Source organism: Dama dama, chromosome 5 (genome assembly GCF_033118175.1).
Source record: "Dama dama isolate Ldn47 chromosome 5, ASM3311817v1, whole genome shotgun sequence".
Lineage (NCBI taxonomy): Eukaryota > Metazoa > Chordata > Mammalia > Artiodactyla > Cervidae > Dama > Dama dama.
The window spans coordinates 21,939,456-21,961,624 of NC_083685.1; the positions used below are offsets into that span (position 1 = coordinate 21,939,456).

The 22,169-nt window shown below is 45.4% G+C and overlaps 1 protein-coding gene across 1 annotated transcript in view; it reads left to right on the top strand.

The window, feature by feature from the left end:
* Positions 1-19,746: 19,746 nt before the first annotated feature.
* AACS (acetoacetyl-CoA synthetase) overlaps positions 19,747-22,169 on the top strand; it is a 52,705-nt gene continuing 50,282 nt past the window's right edge. Inside the window, exon 1 of the mRNA XM_061142112.1 lies at positions 19,747-20,022. Within this exon, the coding sequence (XP_060998095.1) occupies positions 19,890-20,022 (133 nt within the window). The 5' untranslated portion in view covers positions 19,747-19,889. The remainder of the gene's footprint in view (positions 20,023-22,169) is intronic.

Below are 22,169 nucleotides of genomic sequence, written 5' to 3' on the forward strand. Positions count from 1 at the left end.
TTTAATGATAAGATCTTAACATATCACCTCGTTGATTGCTTTACTATTATTGGGGACCCACTACTTTCGATTGGCATCTGAAGTGGGGGTTGGGGACAGTCTAGTGGATTGAGCCTGGAAACTATGTGGTCTGCACCAACCTCAAGTAGGCACTGTTGCAAATACCTAATGTTGAGGTGAAACTCCACCCATTTGGAGGTCAGAAGGTTGTGAGTCAAGAAGTAGTTTTCCCTTCAGATCAGTTCGGTTCAGTCACTTAGTCGTGTCCAATTCTTTGCGACCCCATGGACTGCAGCACGCCAGGCCTCCCTGTCCATCACCAACTCCCAGAGTTTACTGAAACTCATGTCCATTGAGTTGGTGATGCCATCCAACCATCTCATCCTCTGTCGTCCCCTTCTCCTCCTGCTTTCTATCTCTCCTAGCATCAGGGTCTTTTCTAGTGAGTCAGTTCTTAGCATCAGGTGGCCAAAATATTGGAGCTTCGGCTTCAGCATAAGTCCTTCCAATGAACATTCAGGACTGATCTCCTTTAGGATGGACTGGTTGGATCTCCTTGCAGTCCAAGGGACTCTCAAGAGTCTTCTTCAACACCACAGTTCAAAAGCATCAATTCTTTGCCGCTCAGCTTTCTTAATAGTCCAACTCTCACATCCATACATGACTATTGGAAAAACCATAGCCTTGACTAGACGGACCTTTGTTGGCAAAGTAATGTCTCTGCTTTTTAACATGCTGTCTAGGTTGGTCATAACTTTTCTTCCAAGGAGCAAGCGTCTTTTTATTTCACAGCTGCAGTCACCATCTGCAGTGATTTTGGAGCCCAAGAAAATAAAGTCTGCCACTGTTTCCACTGTTTCTCCATCTATTTGCCATGAAGTGATGTGACCAGATCTTAGTTTTCTGAATGTTGAGTTTTAAGCCAACTTTTTCACTCTCCTCTTTCACTTTCATCGAGGCTCTTTAGTTCTTCACTTTCTGCCATAAGGGTGGTATCATCTGCATATCTGAGGTTATTGATATTTCTCCTGGCAATCGTGATTCCAGCTTATGCTTCATCCAGCCCAGCATTTCTCATGATGTGCTCTGCCTATAAGTTAAATAAGCAGGGTGACAATATACAGCCTTGACGTACTCCTTTTCCTATTTGGAACCAGTCTGTTGGTCCATGTCCAGTTCTAACTGTTGCTTCCTGACCTGCATACAGGTTTCTCAAGAGACAGGTCAGATGGCCTGGTATTTCCGTCTCTTTAAGAATTTTACAGTTTATTGTGATCCACACAGTCAAAGGCTTTGGCATAGTCAATAAAGCAGAAATAGATGTTTTTCTGGAACTTGGTTTTTCGATGATCCAGTGGATGTTGGCAATTTGATCTCTGGTTCCTCTGCCTTTTCTAAAACCAGCTTGAACATCTGGAAGTTCATGGTTCACGTATTGTTGAAGCCTGGCTTGGAGAATTTTGAGCATTACTTTACTAGCATGTGAGATGAGTGCAATTGTACAGTAGTTTGAGCGTTCTTTGGCATTGCCTTTCTTTGGGATTGGAATGAAAACTGACCTTTTCCAGTCCTGTGGCCACTGCTGAGTTTTCCAATTGCTGGCATATTGAGTGCAGCACCTTCACAGCATCATCTTTCAGGATCTGAAATAGCTCAACTGGAATTCCATCACCTCCACTAGCTTTGTTCATAGTGATGCTTCCTAAGGCCCACTTGACTTCACATTCCAGGATGTCTGGCTCTAGGTGAGTGATCACACCATCGTGATTATCTGGGTTGTGAAGATCTTTTTTATACAGTTCTTCTGTGTATTCTTGCCACCCCTTCTTAATATCTTCTGCTTCTGTTAGGTCCATAGCATTTCTGTCCTTTATCAAGCCCATCTTTGCATGAAATGTTTCCTTGGTATCTCTAATTTTCTTGAAGAGATCTCTAGTCTTTCCCATTCTGTTGTTTCCCTCTATTTCTTTGCATTGATTGTTGAGGAAGGCTTTTTTAATCTCTCCTTGCTATTTGGAACTCTGCATTCAGATGAGAATATCTTTCCTTTTCTCCTTTGCTTTTCACTTCTCTTCCTTTCACAGCTATTTGTAAGGCCTCCTCAGATAGCCATTCTGCTTTTTTGCATTTCTTTTCCATGGGGATGGTCTTAATCCTTGTCTCCTGTACAGTGTCACAAACCTCCGTCCATAGTTCATCACGTACTCTATCATATCTAGTCCCTTAAATCTATTTCTCACTTCCACTGTACAATCATAAGGGATTTGATTTAGGTCATACCTGAATGATCTAGTGGTTTTCCCTACTTTCTTCAATTTAAGTCTGAATTTGACAATAAGGAGTTCATGATCTGAGCCACAGTCAGCTCCCAGTCTTGTTTTTGCTGACTGTATAGAGCTTCTCCATCTTTGGCTGCAAAGAATATAATCAATCTGATTTTGGTGTTGACCATCTGGTGATGTCCATGTGTAGAGTCTTCTCTTGTGTTGTTGGAAGAGAGTGTTTTCTATGACCAGTGCATTCTCTTGGCAAAACTCTATTAGCCTTTGCCCTGCTTCATTCTGTACTCCAAGGCCAAATTTGCCTGTTACTCCAGCCATCTCATCCTCTGTCAGTCAATCCTAAAGGAAATTAGCACTGAATATTCATTGGAAGGACTGATGCTGAAGCTGAAACTCCAATACTTTGGGCACCTGACACAAATAGCTGACTCATAGGAAAAGACCCTGTAGCTGGGAAACATTGAAGGCAAAGTGAAACATTAGAGATTTACAAGAATGGAAAACAATGCCACTCTTCTAATTTTTTTTTGTTTAGCAAAGTGTAATTATTTTTCCAAAAATACATTGTTTACAGTACTATGTAATGAACTTATCATTTTAAAGTTTTTTTTTTAATGTGGACCATTTTCAAAATTTTTATTGAATTTGTTACAGTTGCTTCTGTTTTATGTTTTGATTTTTTTTCTTTTTTTCCTTTGGCTGGGAAACTTGTGGGATCTTAATTCCCTGACCTGGTATTGAACTGCACGCCCTGCACTGAAAGGTGAAGTCTTAACCACTGAACTGCCAGGGAAGTTCCTATTATATTTAAATAAATATATTGGATTAGCCATAAAGTTTGTTCAGGTTTTTCTATATGATTTTCTACACAGAAAAACCGAAAAGAAATTTGGTCAATGCTGTGTGTGTGTGTGTGTGTGTGTGTGTGTGTGTGTAGGTTCTCAGTTTTTATTCTAATTGGTAACTATTTCTAATTTGATTGTCAATTCTGATAGATTCTAATTCTAATTAATAAACCACAAAAACAAAAGCTTTCAGGGTCTTCAGTAAGTCAAACTTTATACACACACACACACACACACACACATATGTATAAAGCTCCTCGCCTTAGTCTGTTTGGGCTTCTATAACAAAAATACCATCAACTGGGTGGTTTGAACATTTGTTTCTCACAGTCTGGAAACTGAGAGGTCTGAGATAAAGGCACCCACAGATGTGGTGTCTGGTGAGGACCTGCTTCCTGGTTCAGAGAAGGCTGTCTTCTCTCTGTGTCCTCACATGGTAGAAAAAAAACGAGCTAGCTCTTCTTATAAAGGCACTAATCCCATTCATGAGGGCTCCACCCACATGACCTACTCACCTCCCAAAGCCCATCACATTGGGAGTTGGGTTTCAATATATGAATTTGGAGGACCACAGACATTCCATTTTTAGCAGTCCTGAAACCAAAAAGTTTGAGACCTGCTGGCAAAGGTAAGTAATCAGGGACTTCCCTGGTGATGCAGTGGCTAACTCTTCTTGCTCCCAAAGCAGGGGGCCTGGGTTCCATCTCTGGTTGGGGAACTAGATCCCACGTGCTACAACTGAAGATCCCAAATGCTGAAACTAAGACCTGGTGTGCCCAAATAAATAAATAAAAATTTAAAATAATAATAATAAAAAATTTTTGAAAGATAAGTAATCACATAGTACACAGTTCAGAGGAACAAAAGGAGGTTGGGTGAACAATATCTAGTGGTCTTGCTCCCATGACCATCACATTCTCCTCCCCAAGGCAAACCCCTTCATCAGTTTCTTGTGACTCATGCAAGGGATAGCCAAGGACTACAGGAGCATGTATGTATGTACCATTATCTAACTAATAATAGCATATTATATACTTTCTGAACCTTGTTTTGTTTTTTTGTACATATATCTCAGAGTTCTGTACCATTCTTTGGCATATGGTATCCCATTTTTATGGATATACCACAGTGTATTTAACTATTCCTTTATTGATGGACATGAAGAATGTCGGTAAATTTGTTCTGATCAACAGAAGCTGCACTTATTCAATTTTTTTAATTGAACTTAAGTCCCCATACTAGGGACGTCCCTGGTGGTCCAGTGGCTAAGACTCCAAGATCCCAGTGCAGGGGCCTTGGGTTCAATCCCTGATCAGGGAACTAGATCCCACATGCTATATCTAAAAGATCATGCATGCTGCAACTGACTTGATGCAGCTGAATAAATAAATATTTTTAAAAAGTCCCCACTGTGTTTCTATGACTTTTATGCAAGTGGTTGCACTTAGTGCAACTATACCACTTTGTAACATTAATATATAACACAACATAATATTATTATATAATAGAATAGAATAGAACATCATTAAGTATTTAGTTTTGCCTATAGTCTTCTAGGAACAAGGCTGTTAATTTCATTTTACCCATCTTTCCCTTGCTGCAGGAAATTTGAAACCAATCTATGGAGATTGAATGAAAAGGTGCATTTACATCATTAGTCTAATGGATAAACTTGCTTCCCGTTCCCCCCCCCCTCCCCCCACACTTTATTTGTCCCACCTATGCCCATTGTAATGCAATGAGGATAGCATTATTAGCTAGAGTGAAATAAGAGCAGTAGTGTTTAATCCCAGGGCTCCCTAAGGTGGGCCAAGTTCATCTGGGGCCCAGGTTACTCTTCAGTGGTGTAGGTGGAGTGGGATATTATTTGTTCTGTGGCAAAGGTATGCATGCCCATGTCCTGTCTCTGGTTGAGTGTTTGAACTGGATGTTGATTAAATCATAAAACATCAGCATTGGGAAAATGTAAATCATAGACCATGGAATAAAAAATAAACAGAATTAGCAAAAGAAACTCCTGCAAGAAGCTATCTCATAAGAGAGTATGAAATCGGCATTTATGTCAACCAATTGGAGTAAGAAAAGGAATCTAAAGAAAGGATGAAATGATCAAATTTGTTCAGGCCTAGATAAGGCCCCAGTCCTTTAGAAGACTGGCCTGAATCTTCAGAAAGGACCCAGTCAGTTAGAAAAAGACTGTCCCCAACTCTATTTTGTGTTCAATAAGATTTCTGGGTAAAAATGCATCTGTGAATAAATAAATATTGAGTGTCTACAATTTGCCTGCATTATGACAATGGATTCTCTCCTCTCTTAGCTTCTCACAACCAAGTCTTCAGGAGGGGTAATGAGTCTGGTGGGACCAACTGAGGCAGTTGTTGTTCAGTCGCTCAACTGTGTCCGACTCTTTGTGACCCATGGACTGCAGCATGCCAGGCTTCCCTGTCCTTCACCATCTCCCAGAGCTTGCTCAAACTCAAGTCCACTGAGTCGGCAATGCCATCCAACCATCTCATCCACTGTCGTCCCCTTCTCCTTCTGCCCTCAATCTTTCCCAGCATCAGAATCTTTTCTAATGAGTCAGCTCTTCACATCAGGTGGCCAGAATATTGAAGCTTGAGCTTGAACTTCAGTATCAGTCCTCCCAATGAATATGCAGGATTGATTTCCTTTAGGATTGACTGGTTTGATCTCCTTGCAGTCCAAGGAACTCTCAAGAGTCTTCTTCAACACCATAGTACAAAAGGGTCAATTCTTTGGCACTCAGCCTTCTTTATGGTCCAACTCTCACATCCATACATGACTGTTGGAAAAACCATAGCCTTGACTAGACGGACCTTTGTTGGCAAAGTAATGTCTCTGCTTTTTAATAAGCTGAGGCAAGGAGAACGTGAAATCTCCTTGTAGGCACTTGTGTTTGTGGAATCCAGCCTTCAGGTCCCACGCCTGTACTTGCCCCATAGCCAAGTAGAGGGGATGGTTGAAAAGGTGCCTCCTGGTAAAGATCACAAAGCTCCAATACTTTGGCCACCTGATGCAAAGAACCGACTCTGGAAAAAACCCTGATACTGGGAAAGATTGATGGCAGGAGGAGGAGACGACAGAGGATGAGATGGTTGGATGGCATCACTGACTCAACGGACATGAATTTAAGCGAGCTCCGGGAGATAGCGAAGGACAAGGAAGCCTGGCTATCCACAGTCCATGGGGTCGCAGAGTCGGACACGACTGAGCAATTGAACAACAAGGGTCACAACTGTGATTCTAAAGAATCCATATGTTAACTCAGGCCATGTCCACATCAAAAGTAGCCCCCTCCTCACCTCTGCTCTCAGCCACTCTCTGTTCTGTGACTTTATTCTATTTGGACATTTCTCACTAACTTGAGTTATCTGATGAATTTGTTCACTTTCTTCCCACGGAACTTGGTCGGGTTCCCTCTGATTCCCCAAGTGCATTGAGTCTCGTAAACATTAGGAGCCCTCTATAAGCATCTGCACGTCTACGTGAAAGAAAAAGCGTGTCCCAGACAGTTCAGAAGCAAACCCTTCCTTTAGCCCCACAGGTGTCGAGCTCGAGGCTGTGACTCAGTGAGGTCAACGGTGAATATTTCGGGACTGGGGGAGACAAACAGTTGGTGCAGGGTGACCAGCCTGAGACAGGTTGTCAAGGTGACAGCACTCCGCCTTAGCGGTCAAGGATGACCCCGCCCCCCGTGCCCAGCGCCAATTGGGCACGCCTTTTTCTGAATCTCCTTTACGATTGGCTGGAAGGCGTGGCTTCGATGCAACGGAACGCCTTGCGATTGGTTGGAGCTCAAGGCCCGCCTTTCTCAGTGAAACGGCCTGAGCTGATGTGAGGCCAGCTCCCAAACAGCCAATCAGTGTGGGAGCTAAGTGTGGTTCGTGCTTGCAGCCTGGATCCTTCCGCCGCCGCCGCCGCTGGGCGCGGGCTCCTGGAAGGGCGGGTCCTGCTGGCCCAGGCTTAGTGGAGGGTCACGGGGCGTGGAGGAGGGTCTGGTGAGGTTGTCCTGGAAGAAACCTACACGAACGCAGTCGTGCCAAACGGAAAAAAAAGAGCAGAGCCGGACAGCTTTATCCAGAGTGTCCTTTCCCTCCTTCTAAGGACCCCCTCCATCAAACTCTTTCCTGGCATCCTAAAAATTTTTAAATCACCAAAAGAATCTTGACTACATAAGTAAAAGAACGCTAATAAAAATAAGTGAAAGATTTAAGTTGTCCGATATTGCCAAAAGAAATGCCCAATAAAGACATAGTATAAACAGACAAATTCTGAACCCTCAATTCTGAATCTCTCCGTAAGTGTTTATTGAGCTGCTTCTTCCCAGAACTGATGGGCAAGAACCAAGTGCTGCTCTGGAGCTTGCTGAAGGCACACCAAGGACTTCCTTTCACAATGTGATTAGCGCTGTGGGTGGGGAAAAAAAAAAAAAGGCCATGGGGTGGAGAATCTGGGCAGTATTTTGAATTGTAACCACCAACAAGGAAATGGGGTAACGTGATGGGGGAAGGTTTCCCAGCAAAGGGTAGCCTCCTGGAGGCCTTTTACTGTGCTCACAGGAGACTGTATAAAAAAGGGAAGGGAAATCTGTGTGTGTGAAAATAAGATTGCTCTGCAAAAATAAAAATTTTTTTAATATAAAAATAAATTTTAGAAGATTTCTCTCCATCTTTCACACCATCTAGCACCCTCCTTCAACATTTGCGTTGTTGAATACACTAGAGACTGTTTTTCATGAAATTTGGTCTTTTTCCTTGGAAGCCTGGTTTCTGAAGAATGAACTTTGCAAATACATAAGGAGCCAAATCAAGCCAGAGGGTGGAAAGTCACCTCGTCTGGTCACCATTTCTTGCCCTGTTAAAAACAGTCTAGAGAGGAAATCATAGGAAGTCTTGGATGACTTGTAGGGCTGGTTAACCTCGGGTTAAATGAGGCTTCTTGTCAGAATACCTCTTTCACCAGAAGCACTCAGCTAACAAGGATTAAGACTGTCTTAAAACCCTGTAGACAGTGAATCTCCCGGTTGTGGATGGTGTTGAGTGACTCAATGTTGTACAGAAAGCACAAGAAAGTGCCCTGTGTCCTCTGTTTGCCGTGAGCCTACAGTGGTAGAGATCAATGAGCTGTAAGGGGCATTTGTGTTCATGTGTCACATTTCCTGCGTGCCTGCCATGTGCCAACACAAGGAGAAAGTTCCCTGCTTTCAAGGAACCTCGTGGCAGTGGGGGAAGACAGAAGATAAAAAAGTAAAACAATTAATAATCAGAATAAGGAACTTCCCTAGTGGTCCAGTGGTTAAGAATCCACCTTGCCATGCAAGGGACGCAGTTTTATTCCTGATCAGGGAACTAAGATCCCACAGGCCTCAGATCAACCAAGCCCCTGGGCCACAACTAGAGAGTCCATGTGTCTGCAACAAAAGATCCCTTGTGATGCAACGAAGACCCCATGTGCCACAACTGAGACCCAACACAGCCAAATAAATAAATACTTTAAAAAAAAAATCAGAATGGTTTCGTCTTAGACTATGAAGGAAGCAGAATAAAATAATCTGTAGCTGGGCGAAAAGTGGGAGGAAGGTTTATTGAATTGTTGGCTGCCTGGGGAAGGCCTTTTGCAGGGAATGACATGTGAACTAATAACAAATGTCTATGTCAAGTGATCCCAGAAGTGGTCCGAATCATCCAAAACCAATTTGCCAAAAACCAGTGTGCCAAATAAGCAAGTTTACTGGATTTGCAGAAATGGCTAGATGTACCAATTTATGAGAAAACAGACTTTATGAAAAAAGTCACTGATAAAATTTCATCCCATTCTCCTATTCACACTTTTTCTAACCAAATAAGCCTTGCATCTTCCTAGGCTTCAATGCATGCCTCTTGGAAATTCCCCGGTGGTCCAGTGATTGAGACTCCATGCTTCCAGTGCAGAGGGCATGGGTTTGATCCCTCGTCAGGGAAACTAGGATCCCACATGCTGCATGGCATGGTATGGCAAAAAAATAAAAACTTATCATCTTTGTTTACCCATCCATGATCTGGTTCCCCTTGAGAATGTCAGCTCCACGAGGTCACACCACAACAAATATCCACCCACCCTTCATTTCTTTTATATGTATTTGCCCTTCTTCGAGTCAGCTCAGTTCAGTCGCTCAGTCGTGTCCGACTCTTTGCGACACCATGGACTGCAGCATGCCAGGCCTCCCTGTCCTTCACCAGCTCCTGGAGCTTGCTCAAATTTATGTCCATCAAGTCGGTGATGCCATCCAACCATCTCATCCTCTGTTGTCCACTTCTTCTCCTGCCTTCAATCTTTCCCAGCATCAGGGTCTTTTTAAACGAGTCAGTTCTTTGCATAAGGTGGCCAATGTATTGGAGCTTCAGCTTTATCATCAGTCCTTCCAATGAATATTCAGGACTGATTTCCTTTAAGATGGACTGGTTGGATCTCCTTGCAGTCCAAGGGACTCTCAAGAGTCTTCACCAACACCACAGTTCAAAAGCATCAATTCTTCGGCTCTCAGCTTTCTTTATAGTCCAACTCTCACATCCAAACATGACTACTGGAAAAACCATAGCCTTAACTAGACGGACCTTTGTTGGCAAAGTAATGTCTCTGCTTTTTAACATGCTGTCTAGGTTGGTCATAACTTTTCTTCCAAGGAGCAAGCGTCTTTTTATTTCATGGCTAGAGTCACCATCTGCAGTGATTTTGGAGCCCCCCAAAATAAAGTCTGTCACTGTTTCCACTGTTTCCCCATTTATTTGCCATGAAGTGATGGGACTGGATGCCATGATCTTAGTTTTCTGAATGTTGAGTTTTAAGTCAACTTTTTCACTCTTCTCTTTCACTTTCATCAAGAGGCTCTTTACTTCTTCATTTTCTGCTATAAGGTTGGAGTCATCTGCGTATATGAGGTTATTGATATTTCTCCTGGCAATCTTGTTTCCAGCTTGTGCTTCATCCAGCCTGGCATTTCACATGATGTACTCTACATGTAAGTTAAATAAGTAGGGAGACAATATACAGCCTTGACATACTCCTTTCCTGATTTTGAACCACTCTGTTGTTCCTTGTCCAGTTCTCACTGTTGCTTCTTGAACTGCATACAGATTTCTCAGGAGGCAGGCAAGGTGGTCTGGTATTTCCATCTCTTTCAGAATTTTCCACAGTTTGTTGTGATCCACACAGTAAAGGTTTTGGCATAGTCAAAGCAGAAGTAGATGTTTTTCTGGAACTCTCTTTCTTTCTTAATGATCCAACAGATGTTGGCAATTTGATCTCTGGTTCCTCTGCTTTTTATAAATCCAGCTTGAACATCTGAAAGTTCATGTTTCACGTACTGTTGAAGCCTGGCTTGGAGAATTTGGGGCATTACTTTGCTAGTGTGTGAGATGAATGCAATTGTGCAGTAGTTTCAGCATTCTTTGGCATTGCTTTTCTTTGGGATTGGAATGAAAACTGATCTTTTCTTTATCATCTTTGTTTACCCATCCATGATCTGGCTCCCCTTGAGAATGTCAGCTCCACGAGGTCACACCTGTGGCCACTGCTGAGTTTTCCAGATTTGCTGGCATATTGAGTGCAGCACTTTCATAGTGTCATCTTTTAGGATTTGAAATAGCTCAACTGGAATTCCATCACCTCCAATAGCATTGCTCATAGTGATGCTTTCTAAGGCCCACTTGACTTTGCATTCCAGGACGTCTAGCTCTAGATGGGTGATCACACCATCATGGTTATCTGGGTCATGAAGATCTTTTTTTGTATAAGTTTTTCTGTGTATTCTTGCCATCCCTTCTTAATATCTTCTGCTTCTGTTAGGTCCATTCCATTTCTGTCCTTTATCAAGCCCATCTTTGCATGAAATGTTCTTTTATTATCTTGAATGTTCTTGAAGAGATCTCTAGTCTTTCCCATTCTATTGTTTTCTTCTATTTCTTCTTCAAAATGTATGTCAAATTCAACATCTCCATGAAAGCTTTCAGTTCTGAAGGAAATTATGAAAAAAGTGTTTATCTGGCATTTTTATATGAGGAAAATACTGTGAAATAATATTATCAATTTCTTAAAAATGTGTCCTTCATCTGATATTAGTCACAGTTTCTGTGGTCACTTTCAGAATAGTGATCTAATCCAACTACAATGCAGTTTAATAAAAATATTTAGGAAAAAGAAATTTTATTTTATTTTTTTTTTTTGGAAAAAGAAATTAAAAAAAAAAATTTAGGAATAGTTAATGGAAGTTCCTAATAAATAGCAATGTATTATTTTTAAAATCAGTAATCATAGCAAATAATCATTCTTTGCATGCAGACTTAATTTTCTGGGGATGGAAAATTGTCATGAAAACTTGTAACTAATAAAAAGTAATCAAGATCCTTAAAAAAAAATCAAACAGATTTTATGGTTTTATCTTCCTTTCCTAAAAAATACTTATTTATTTGGCTGCACTGGGCCCTAGTTGCAGCATGCAGGATCTTTAGTTGTGGCATGTGGGATCTAGTTCCCTGAGCAGGGATCGAACCTGGGCCCCCAGCACTGGGAGTGAGGAGTCTTAGCCACTGGACCACCAGGGAAGTCCCAGTCTTCATCTTCTTGAATTAGCTTCAGTGAGTAAGAATATAGTCTTCTGATTTTTCCTTGAATATAGAAAATATGCTTCATGAACAGATTCTCATTCAGTCTATTGAGGAACATCCAGCCAGAGAACCTCAAGTGTTAGCCTTGAGGTCCCTCATCTCATTCTAGCCCCTGACTCTTGTGTGTGGGGGCAGGGGTATGCTGTGACTGCCCTGTTCTGTCTCTTAGCTCCTGGCCCATCCAGCTCCTAGGCTTTTGTGTGGGTCAAAACCAGTTTGTGGAAGACTGAATTCCATGTTCAAATTATGCCGGTGGAAATCTTCCTTTCCAGACTGCAGGAAAGAGAAGGCTTGAAGTGGAGGGTTCTGCACATGGATGGACATTTACATACACTATGATCCCTCATATATTTATTCTGTGTATCTTTATGGAGCATCCTCAGGGTGCCAGGTTATGACACTGAACAAATCTGACAAAGACCCTGACCTTGTGGAGTGAAGATTCTTAAGGGGAGCCAGATCATGGACGGGTAAACAAAGATGTAAGGCTTTTTTTTTTTTTTTGCCACACCACGCAGCATGTGGAATCCTGGTTCCTTGACCAGGGATCAAAGCCATGCCTCCTGCACTGGAAGTGTGGAGTCTCAATCACTGGACTGCTAGGGAATTTCCAAAGATGATACATTTTAACACTGCAAGCAATAACTGAATACATTCTCCCTATAAAAAAGATGAACACAGCAGACAAGATTACAGCGTCTTTCAACATCTCTTCTGTGGATCCCATCAGATGACTTTTTCACCATTTACTTACTCCTTTTCCTGGTGAGGACCTTGGACTGTGGCCACACCTTCTTCTCTCCTTCCCCTGGGTGCTGGAGAGGAGGTGGAGAGGTTGAACTTTGGGCGACCACTTAAGGCACATCTGGGTACCATTCACCTGATTTCCACAGTCACATGGGTGGGCGTGGACGGTTGAGGCAATCACACCATGGAGGCCTGAACAAGAACTCCCTTGGCCTGGTAAACTCAGCAAACTTGGCTGAGTCCCCACTTGGAATCACACTTTCACCTCTTTGCTGGACCAGCCTGGAAGGACCTGCTTTGCATTAGCTGCTGGAAATGGAAATATGCCAGCTTCTCAGGCCAGGTCTTCTTTCTTCTTCTTTGAGTCTTACTTTATGACTCCTTTGGTTAGGATATGGGGAAAATCAGTTTCCTGTTACAGCTTGTTTTCATCTTCTCTGGGCTCCAAGGACTGCCTTAATTTTTTTTTTTAAATCGGAATTAAAGCTCTTAATGAGATGTATGGGCCATCTTCTTTTATTTATTCATGGCTACTCCACACAGCATGTGGGATCTTAGTTCCCCAGCCAGGGATTGAATGTGCACCCCCTTGCATTGGAAGTACAGACTCTTAACCACTGGACCTTCAGGGAGGTTCCCAAGGACTGCTTTTCTAATGCAGCAACACATCCCCTTGGTTCTTCCAAAACATCTCTACGCATATATAGACATTTCAGCCCAGTTCAGTCACAGTTGTGTCCGACTCTTTGCGACCCCATGGACTGCAGCATGCCAGGCCTCCCTGTACATCATCAACTCCCAGAGTTTACTCAAACTCATGTCCTCTGAGTTGGTGATGCCATCCAACCATCTCATCCTCTGTCGTCCCCTTCTCCTCCTGCCTTCAATCTTTCCCAGCATCAGGGTCTTTTTAAACGAGTCAGTTCTTTGCATCAGGTGGCCAAAGTATTGGAGTTTCAGCTTCAGCATCAGTCTTTCCAATGAATATTCAGGACTGATTTTCTTTAGGATGGACTGGTTTGATCTCCTTGCTGTCCAAGGGACTCTCAAGAGTCTTCTTCAACACCACAGTTCAAAAGCATCAATTCCTTGGTGCTCAGCTTCCTTTATAGTCCAACTATCACATCCATACATGACTGCTGGAAAAACCATAGATTTGACTAGTCGGACCTTTGTTGGCAAAGTAATGTCTCTGCTTTTTAATATGCTGTCTAGGTTAGTCATAACTTTTCTTCCAAGGAGCAAGCATCTTTTAATTTCATGCCTGCAGTCACCATCTGCAGTGATTTTGGAGCCCCCCAAAATAAAGTCTGTCACTGTTTCCACTGTTTCCCCATTTATTTGCCATGAAGTGATGGGACTGGATGCCATGATCTTAGTGTTCTGACTGCTGAGTTTTAAGCCAACTTTTTCACTTTCTTTCACTTTCATCAAGAGGCTCTTTACTTCTTCATTTTCTGCCATAAAGTTGGTGTCATCTGCATACCTGAGGTTATTGATATTTCTCCTGGCCATCTTGATTGCAGCTTGTGCTTCCTCCAACCCAGTGTTTCTCATGATGTACTTTGCATAGAAGTTAAATAAGTAGGGTGACAATACTCCTTTCCCTATTTGGAACCAGTCTGTTGTTCCTTGTCCAGTTCTAACTGTTGCTTCCTGACCAGCATACAGATTTCTCAAGAGCAGGTCAGGTGGTCTGGTATTCCCATCTCTTTAAGAATATAGACATTTAGAGATGTATATCTACAGATACCTATATTTATACAGAAGTATATAGACCTACGGGACTTCCCTGGTGGCTCAGATGGTAAAGAATCTGCCTGCAATGCAGCAGACTTGGGTTTAATTCCTGGGTTGGGAAGATTCCCTGGAGAAGGGAAAGGCATCCCACTCCATACACACAGACACACACAGACACACAGACACACACACACACACACACACACACACACACACAGATGGGCTTCCCAAGTGGTACTAGCAGTAAAGAACCCATCTGCCAATGTAGAATGCATAAGAGATCCAGGTTGCGCGTTCAATCCCTGGGTCAGGAAAATCCCCTGGAGGAGGGCATGGCAACCCCCTCCAGTATTCTTGCCTGGAGAATCCCATGGACAGAGGAACCTGGTAGGCTACAGTCCATGGGGTAACACAGAGTTGGACACGACTGAAGTGAGTTATCAGGCACGCAGCACACACACATATATATATGAATAGAGATAAGTAAATGATGAGATAGTCATCCAGTGGAATCCATGGAGGAGATGTCAAAAGATGCTGTAATCTTGTCTTCTGTGTTCCTATCCATGATATGTATATACAGTCTCCTCTTTTTTCAGCAGCTCCACGTTTCCACCAATATCTGCCTAACAGGTCTCTCTGCTTGCACTCCATCCTGCCCCCCAAACCCAACCCTATTCACTCTGTGACCACAGAACAGACAGAAAAATCCTTTGGAAATGTAGATCCCTCTCCTACTCAGCACTTTCCAAGTGGCTTCTGATTGCACTTTGAATAAAATCTGAAGTCCTTACCCTAGAGCCTCCCAAGGCCCTATACGGTCACTACCTTTTGACTGTGCCAAGCATGCCTCAGGGCCTTTGCACTTGTTATGCCCTCTGTCTGGGAGGTTCTTCCCGAAGATCGGCAGGTGAAGAATCTTCAGTTCTTGTCCTCTTTGTCCTTGTGGAATCCTGAGACACAGGAGCTCTGACAGAAGGGGTCCTGACTTGGGGATCTGACTTTCCTTAGTTATTACTGATGGCTTCATATGGTCTAGACTAGGGGGTCCCCACCTTCTGGTGATCTGAGGTAGAACTGATGCAATAATAGAAATAAAGTACATAATAAATGCAATGCGCTTGAATCATCCTGTAGCTACTCCCCCGACACTTCACCATCCATGGAAAAATGGTCTTCCATGAAACCAGTCCCTGGTGCCAAAAAGGTTGGGGTCCCCTGGTCTAGACTATCACACATGGGTGATGGAAGTACTAAAATGAACAGAAACCTCTCAGAGTGAAAAGTGAAAGTGATAAGAAAACATGAAATTCATATTTCAGAAACATATGCGCTTTCCTCTGATAATCTTGGCTCTTATGTCAAGTTGGATGCCACTTCTCTTCCAGATTATCGGAGTTTTTTTGCAAATACTCATGCCTTTCACATGAAACTGCTTTCAACATATTCCAGAGGACTCAATATTGTCACATAACTTATTCTATCGGTTAAAGGTCAAGTGTATAATAGTGAGAACTTTGAAACATGGAAAATCTACTTGAACACATTCCACAGTGGGAAAAATAAAAATGAACACAGGTGAACTTAAGGGGAAACAGGGGAAATTCCAAAGCAGTGACTGGAAGGTCAGCCCTCTGAGAATAAGATAAGTGCATTTTGTCTGGCAAATGTCTATATTCTTTTTTTTTTTTTTGGAAGCAGCTAGAATAGCCTGGAGAAGCACAGGTCAGGAGTGTGGTGTATAAATAGTATCCATCTGAATCCTTAAATCAAACATAAGCAACTGATGGGACTTCCCTGGTGGTCCAGTGGTTAAGAACCCACCTGCCAATGCAGAGGACATGGGTTGGATTCCTGGCCCAGGGAACTAAGATTCTACATGCCACTGGGCAACTAAACCCATGTGCCACAACTACTGAGCCTGAGACCTAGAGTCTGTGTTCTGCAACAAGAGAAGCCATCACAATGAGAAGTCCTCGCACCACAACTAGAGAGTAGGCCCTGCTCACCCGAACTAGAGAAAGTCCGCACATAGCAACTATGAGCCAGTGCAGCCAAAAAAGAATAAAGAAAGCAAGTGGTAAGATGGGGAAGATGGGAATTTCAGAGACCCAAGAGGGGTTACCCACAGATAGTTTAAGATTCTTGGTAAAGGAAAGCCCTTCCAGCTCTGTTCCCATTTTATTTATTTTTTAACTTAATTTTTATTTTACATTGACGTATAGTTGATTTACGATGTTATATTTCAGCTAGTGGTTCAGTTATACATATACATATATTCCTTCTTTTTCAGATTCTTTTCCCATATAGGTTGTTACCAAATATTGAGCAGAGTTCCCTGGGCTCTACAGTAGGTCCTTGTTGATTTTCTATTTTCTATATAGTAGTGTGTATACAGTAATCCCAAATGCCTAATTTATCCCTTTCCTCTCTGTTCCCATTTTAGATGGGAAGAACTTTCTTGAATCTCTTCATTTCCCCCACTCCCTTCTAAGCTTGTTAAGAAGCTTCCCTGGTGGTTCAGTGGTTAAGACCCTGTGCTTCCAATGTAGGGGGAACAGGGTTGATCCCTGGTAGGTGAACTAATCCCACATACCACACAGTGTGGCCAAAAAATAAAAATAAATAAATAAATTTTAAAAATTCAGAAAAGAAGAGTATGAGGCAGCAGGGAGGGGCCTGAAAAGGCACAACCAAGGTGTGTCTGGGAGACAGTCAAGGGGTGAGGACAAATAGCCAGTTATTTTGACTGTAGTTTACTTCTCCCTTGGCTTCCCCTACAGGTCCTGTGCCTCTGTGGGGTTGGGGGGGTGCCTCTGAGCTGAAAGAAGTAAGAATGAATCAAGTAGCTGTCAGGTATATCAAAGCCCCCTCTGGCTTCATGACAAATGGTCAGCCTACATGTAAAGCTCTGGAATTCCACTCCCCAGGAGGGCTGTGTGCATTCTAGATGGCTTCAGTGTTGTCCGACTCATTGTGATCCTATGGACTGTAGCCCACAAGGCTCCTCTGTCCATGGGATTCTCCAGCAAGAATACTGGAGTGGGTAGCCATCTCCTACTCTAGGGAATCTTCCCAACCCAGGGATTGAACCTGCATCTTTTATGTCTCCTTCATTGGCAGGCAGGTTCTTTACCACTAGTGCCATCTGGGAACCCCCCATAAGGGCTGCTGCTGCTGCTGCTAAGTCGCATCAGTCATGTCCGACTTTGTGCGACCCCAGAGACGGCAGCCCACCAGGCTCCTCCACCCCTGGGATTCTCCAGGCAAGAATACTGGAGTGGGTTGCCATTGCCTTCTCTGCCCATAAGGGCTAGGTCTATGCTTTACACAGTGACCCCCAACCCCTGCCCTTGCTAGCCAACACCAGTTACTCGCTGGACATTTCTGAATGAATGAATGAACATTTCTTAAGCTCCTATTATGGATCAGACTCTGGGGACCCTATGGAGACCAGTTAGACAGGAGTTTGCTCCCGTGGGATCTGCAGTCCAGCGTTAAAGGGGTGAACATATAAACAAGAGTCCCTCCAAGATGAGCTTTCTGAGTTGAGATGGACTCCCACCCTTCTCTGGGCTTCCCTGGTGGCTCAGATGGTAAAGAATCCACCTGCAATATGGGAAACCTGGGTTCGATCCCTGGGTTGGGAAGATCCCCTGGAAAAGGGAACGGCAACGCACTCCAGTATTCTAGCCTGGGAAATCCTACAGACAGCAGAGCCTGGTGGGCTACAGTCTGTACGGTCATAAAAAGTTGGACATGACTCAAGTGACTTAGCACAGATGCAGCCGCCTTCACAAAGGAGGTGACTTGCAGACAGAGCTAGAACTGGCCTCAGAACTTGGAGGTCAGGGGAAGGGGAAATTCTGGAAGTTGTGTTAACATAGTAAATACTCTGTTCTAAGCTAGCACCTATGTTTATGTCGTGACTGGGAGATGGGAGCTATTTAAGATTAAGCGGTGGAGGGAGGGGGTTGCTTCCTAAAATGCCAGCACTGCAAAAAACTGTTACTTGGGAGAAGCTGACTGGGTTGCTGTCAGAATAAATAATGAGGGATATGGGAAGGTCCCCAGAACAGTGCCAAGGTGCAATAAGAGTACAGCAAATGAAACTTCAAAATAACTCCCATCACAGGTTTCCCTGGTAGTCCAGTGGTTGAGGGCCTGCCTTGCAATTCAGGGGACATGAGTTCCAAAGCAGGTGGTGGTGGGAGGGCAGGATCCCACTGCTGGGCAACGAGGCCGGTGCACCACAACTACTGAAGCCCACACAGCCTGGGGCCTCTGCTCCACAAGAGAAACCACTGAAATGAAAAGATTACATGCTAGAGAGAGCCCACGGGCAGCAACGAAGGCCCAGCGCAGTAAAAAAAAAAAAAAAAAGAGATCCTGTGGCAGTTTCCTCTCCATCTCCATAGCAAACATCATCTCTTGAAACATCACCTTAATCAGTCCTCCTGCTTATACCCATGCTTCCTGAAGACTCTTCTCAATGCTGCAGCCAGACTCCTATGACAGTCAGAGTATGTCCTTCTGCTCACAACCCCTCAATGGTCTCGTGTCACCCAAGGTAAAAGCCAAAATCTTCATTGGTCTCCAGGAACCCACCTGAGCTTCTGTCTCTTCCTTCATTGACCTTGTCTTCTACTCTAGGTCTCAAGTGAAAAGACACTGGCCTCTCAGCTAGTTCACTAACCACATCCAACACTCTCCTGCCTCAGGACCGTAGCACCTGCTGTTCCCTCAGCCTGGAAACTTTCCTCCAGGTTACTAAGTAGCTCACTCCTACCTCAAGTTATTGCTATAATAACCTTCTTAATGGGACCTTCCCTGACAACCTTTTTCAAATAGAAACACTCCTCCCATGTTTTCTACCCTTCCCTGATTTTTCATAGCACTTATTATCTTTTATTATGTGAATAATATTATATTACTTTTTAATGTATGATACTCATTGGTATACTGTTTTTTATTGTACGTATTATACTATATATGACATTTATATAATGTATTTGTTGACTGACCCCGCTCCTCCCCACACCTGTCCCCCACCCCCTTATCTCTTGTTGACTGAGGGCAGGAATTACGCTTCGCTCGGTGATGTATCTGCAAAGCCTGCACAGTGCCCGGTACCCGGCAGGCGCTCGGTAAATACGGGTAGGACCCAAAAAAAAAAAAAAAAAATCAATCGTGAACAAAAGAACACATGAACGAGCCTGCGGGCTCTACCTCGACTTCGGGCCCCGGTTTAACCCCTTCGCGCTCCAGGTGAGGCTGGGGAGCCCAGCCCAACGCGCCTGCGCAGCACCACCGGGTGGGCGCGCGCAGGTTGTAGTCCCGGAGAGGCGGCAGCACTCCTTTTCGAGGCGCGGCGCCCGCGGAGGGTTACATTCGGGAGAGGCGGTGCCTTCGAAGGGCGGGGGCTTTGGGGGCGGGGCTCGCTGGGAGTCCGGGCGGGGCGGCTGCTCCGCGTGCAGTTGCTCCACGTCTGCCTCGCCGCTCGCCTGGGGTCTCGCTCCCCGGCCTCTGCCGCCGCCGCCAGCTCGGTCCCCGGCCCAGTCCCGATCCCCCGCGCAGCCCCGGCCTTCCCGCCGGCCTTCCCAGCCGCAGCCATGTCCAAGGAACCGCGGGCCGGGCAGGAGGAGATCCTGGAGTGCCAGGTGATGTGGGAGCCTGACAGCAAGAAGAACACGCAAATGGACCGCTTCCGGGCGGCCGTGGGCGCCGCCTGCGGCCTGGCACTGGGTGAGTGCGGGGCGCGCGTCCCGGGGAGCTCCCCGGCCACCTCTTGGCTGGACCAGGGGCTTTCAGAAATCGGGCTCCTCCCTTGGCCGTCCGAGGGACCACTTGGCAGAGAGACACTCCTCCTGGAGTCCCGGGAGCCCCTTTTTCCTGGACGTTGGGGTCAGGGCCCCTCTTAGTTGTTAGAATGGTCTCCTGATTTTCATCTTCCCGCTTCTGGGGGGTTGGAGGAGCCACTGGACAGGGGGGCCCCCTCCCTAGGGGGTGGGACATCTTCTGACTGTGGGGTTTTGCCCGCGTGTCTGTGCGGGGTGTCACTTCCTCTCTTTTCAGGGGGCCAGTCTCTTCTTCTCTGCAGTATCCATCTCCCTGGTAGGGTAGCCCCTCTGGTCTTGGAACCCCAGTGGACTGAGTGATCCCTTGTTAGGCATTCCTACCTGTGAGGAGTGCTCCCTGGAGTCTTACCCTCCCATCCCCAGGGCTTCTGTCTCTCTGACCCAGGTCTTCTTTGACCCTTAGCTCTTCCCTTCTGTTGAAGGGTGGGTCACTTGCCAGCCACATTACCTGGTGCTGACCCATCACGGTGCCCCCGGCCCCCAGCCCTCCAGGCTGACACTGCTAGAGGCCAGCCTGGATTCTGGGCATCGAGGAGATGGATGATGCTCAGGCAGGAGGCTGTCTCTGGGATTGGGGTGGAATTCCTTCCCCTTACGTGTTTACATTCCCAGCCCCAAACAGAACCTAGCCCAGGACCCCCTTTCCAGCTCCCGCCCTGTCCTCAGGAGCCACTTGGGTGAGATGGCCCTTTTCTGAATGAGAAGCTTCTCCTTAGCTCTCTACTGGCTGTCCACCTACTTCCTGCATCCTCCCTTCAGCGATTTTCATCTCATTGTGACCCTTTCCCCCTCGTCTCGCCCCTCTGCCGGCTACAGGGACTCCTGTGTTTCTGTTGGTGGCATCACTGTCCTCAGGGAGCTCCCGCAGGAATGGAGACTTGGGTTGTCTGCCTTCCAGCCTGGTCCCCTTCCCACCCCAGTGCCCCCATCTCCCTGGGGGCCCTGGTTTCCTCTTCCGTGAACAGTGGCTGGTTTTCCTCCTTCCTGCTTCTCTTCTCTTCCGTACCTGCTGCCTGCGGGCTTTGCCTGAGCAGCCTTGACGCAAAGGTCTGGTTGGTCACACCTGGGCTCTGAGGCTCACAATGGCTCCTTGTTGACCGTGGATTTGCACATCCTGCCACCTGGCAGCTTCCGTGTCCACAGCACGGTGGGCTTCAGAGCGTCCACAGGTAGCCCCTTCCCTTGCTCACCCAGCTCCCTCCCTCTCCCGGCTGCCTGCTCCCTAGAGACAGGTGTGGCTTATTACTCTCCAGGCCTTCTTTCCAGGTAATAGTTGGTAAGTTAATGTGTGTTGGACTGGGGGACAGAGTTGTTTCTTTTTGGTTACACCGCACAGCTTCTGGAATCTTAGTTCCCCCACCGCGGGTTGAACCTGGGCCCTCGGCAGTGAGAGCACAGAGTCCCAACTACTGGACCGCCAAGAAACTCACTGGGGCACAGACCTGATTCCCGCCAAGAGCCAGGAGTGGAACCACATCCTCCTTTTGTGTTTCCTTGCCTTGATTCCATGTCTCTTTTTCTTCTGCCAGCTGTTCTCCCTGACACTTTACAAAATGATTTCACAGAAGGGCAGTCTTGTGAGACGTGTGAGGCTGAGCTGTCATCCGACTGTCGGGATTCTGAACTGGCTCTGCCACTTACTGGTTGTGTGGTCAGGGGGAAGTCACCGGATCTCCTGAGCCTTGGTTTCCTCATCTGTAAAATGGGCGTAATGAGAGGACCAACATCATTGGGTGGGTGTGAGGGCGATCAGGCTGAGCGCTCTGCCACACCTGGCCAGTGGGGGTGGCTGAGCAGACACTGGCAGGCACCAGTTGCCCCCAGACTGCCTGCCCAACCCCTGTCTGCCCTTCAAGGCTGGGACTGGTGGCCTGCTGGCGAGGGTGAACCTGCAGACTTAGTTTGGGCTTCTCACACTGACTTGCAGTCTCCTTGAGAGACTGCATAGGAAAAGCAAGAGTTCCAGCTTCTTTGGCAAACTCACCAGCCCATGATGATGGGTTCGTGTCCCCACAGGTGGCATCAGCTGAGCTG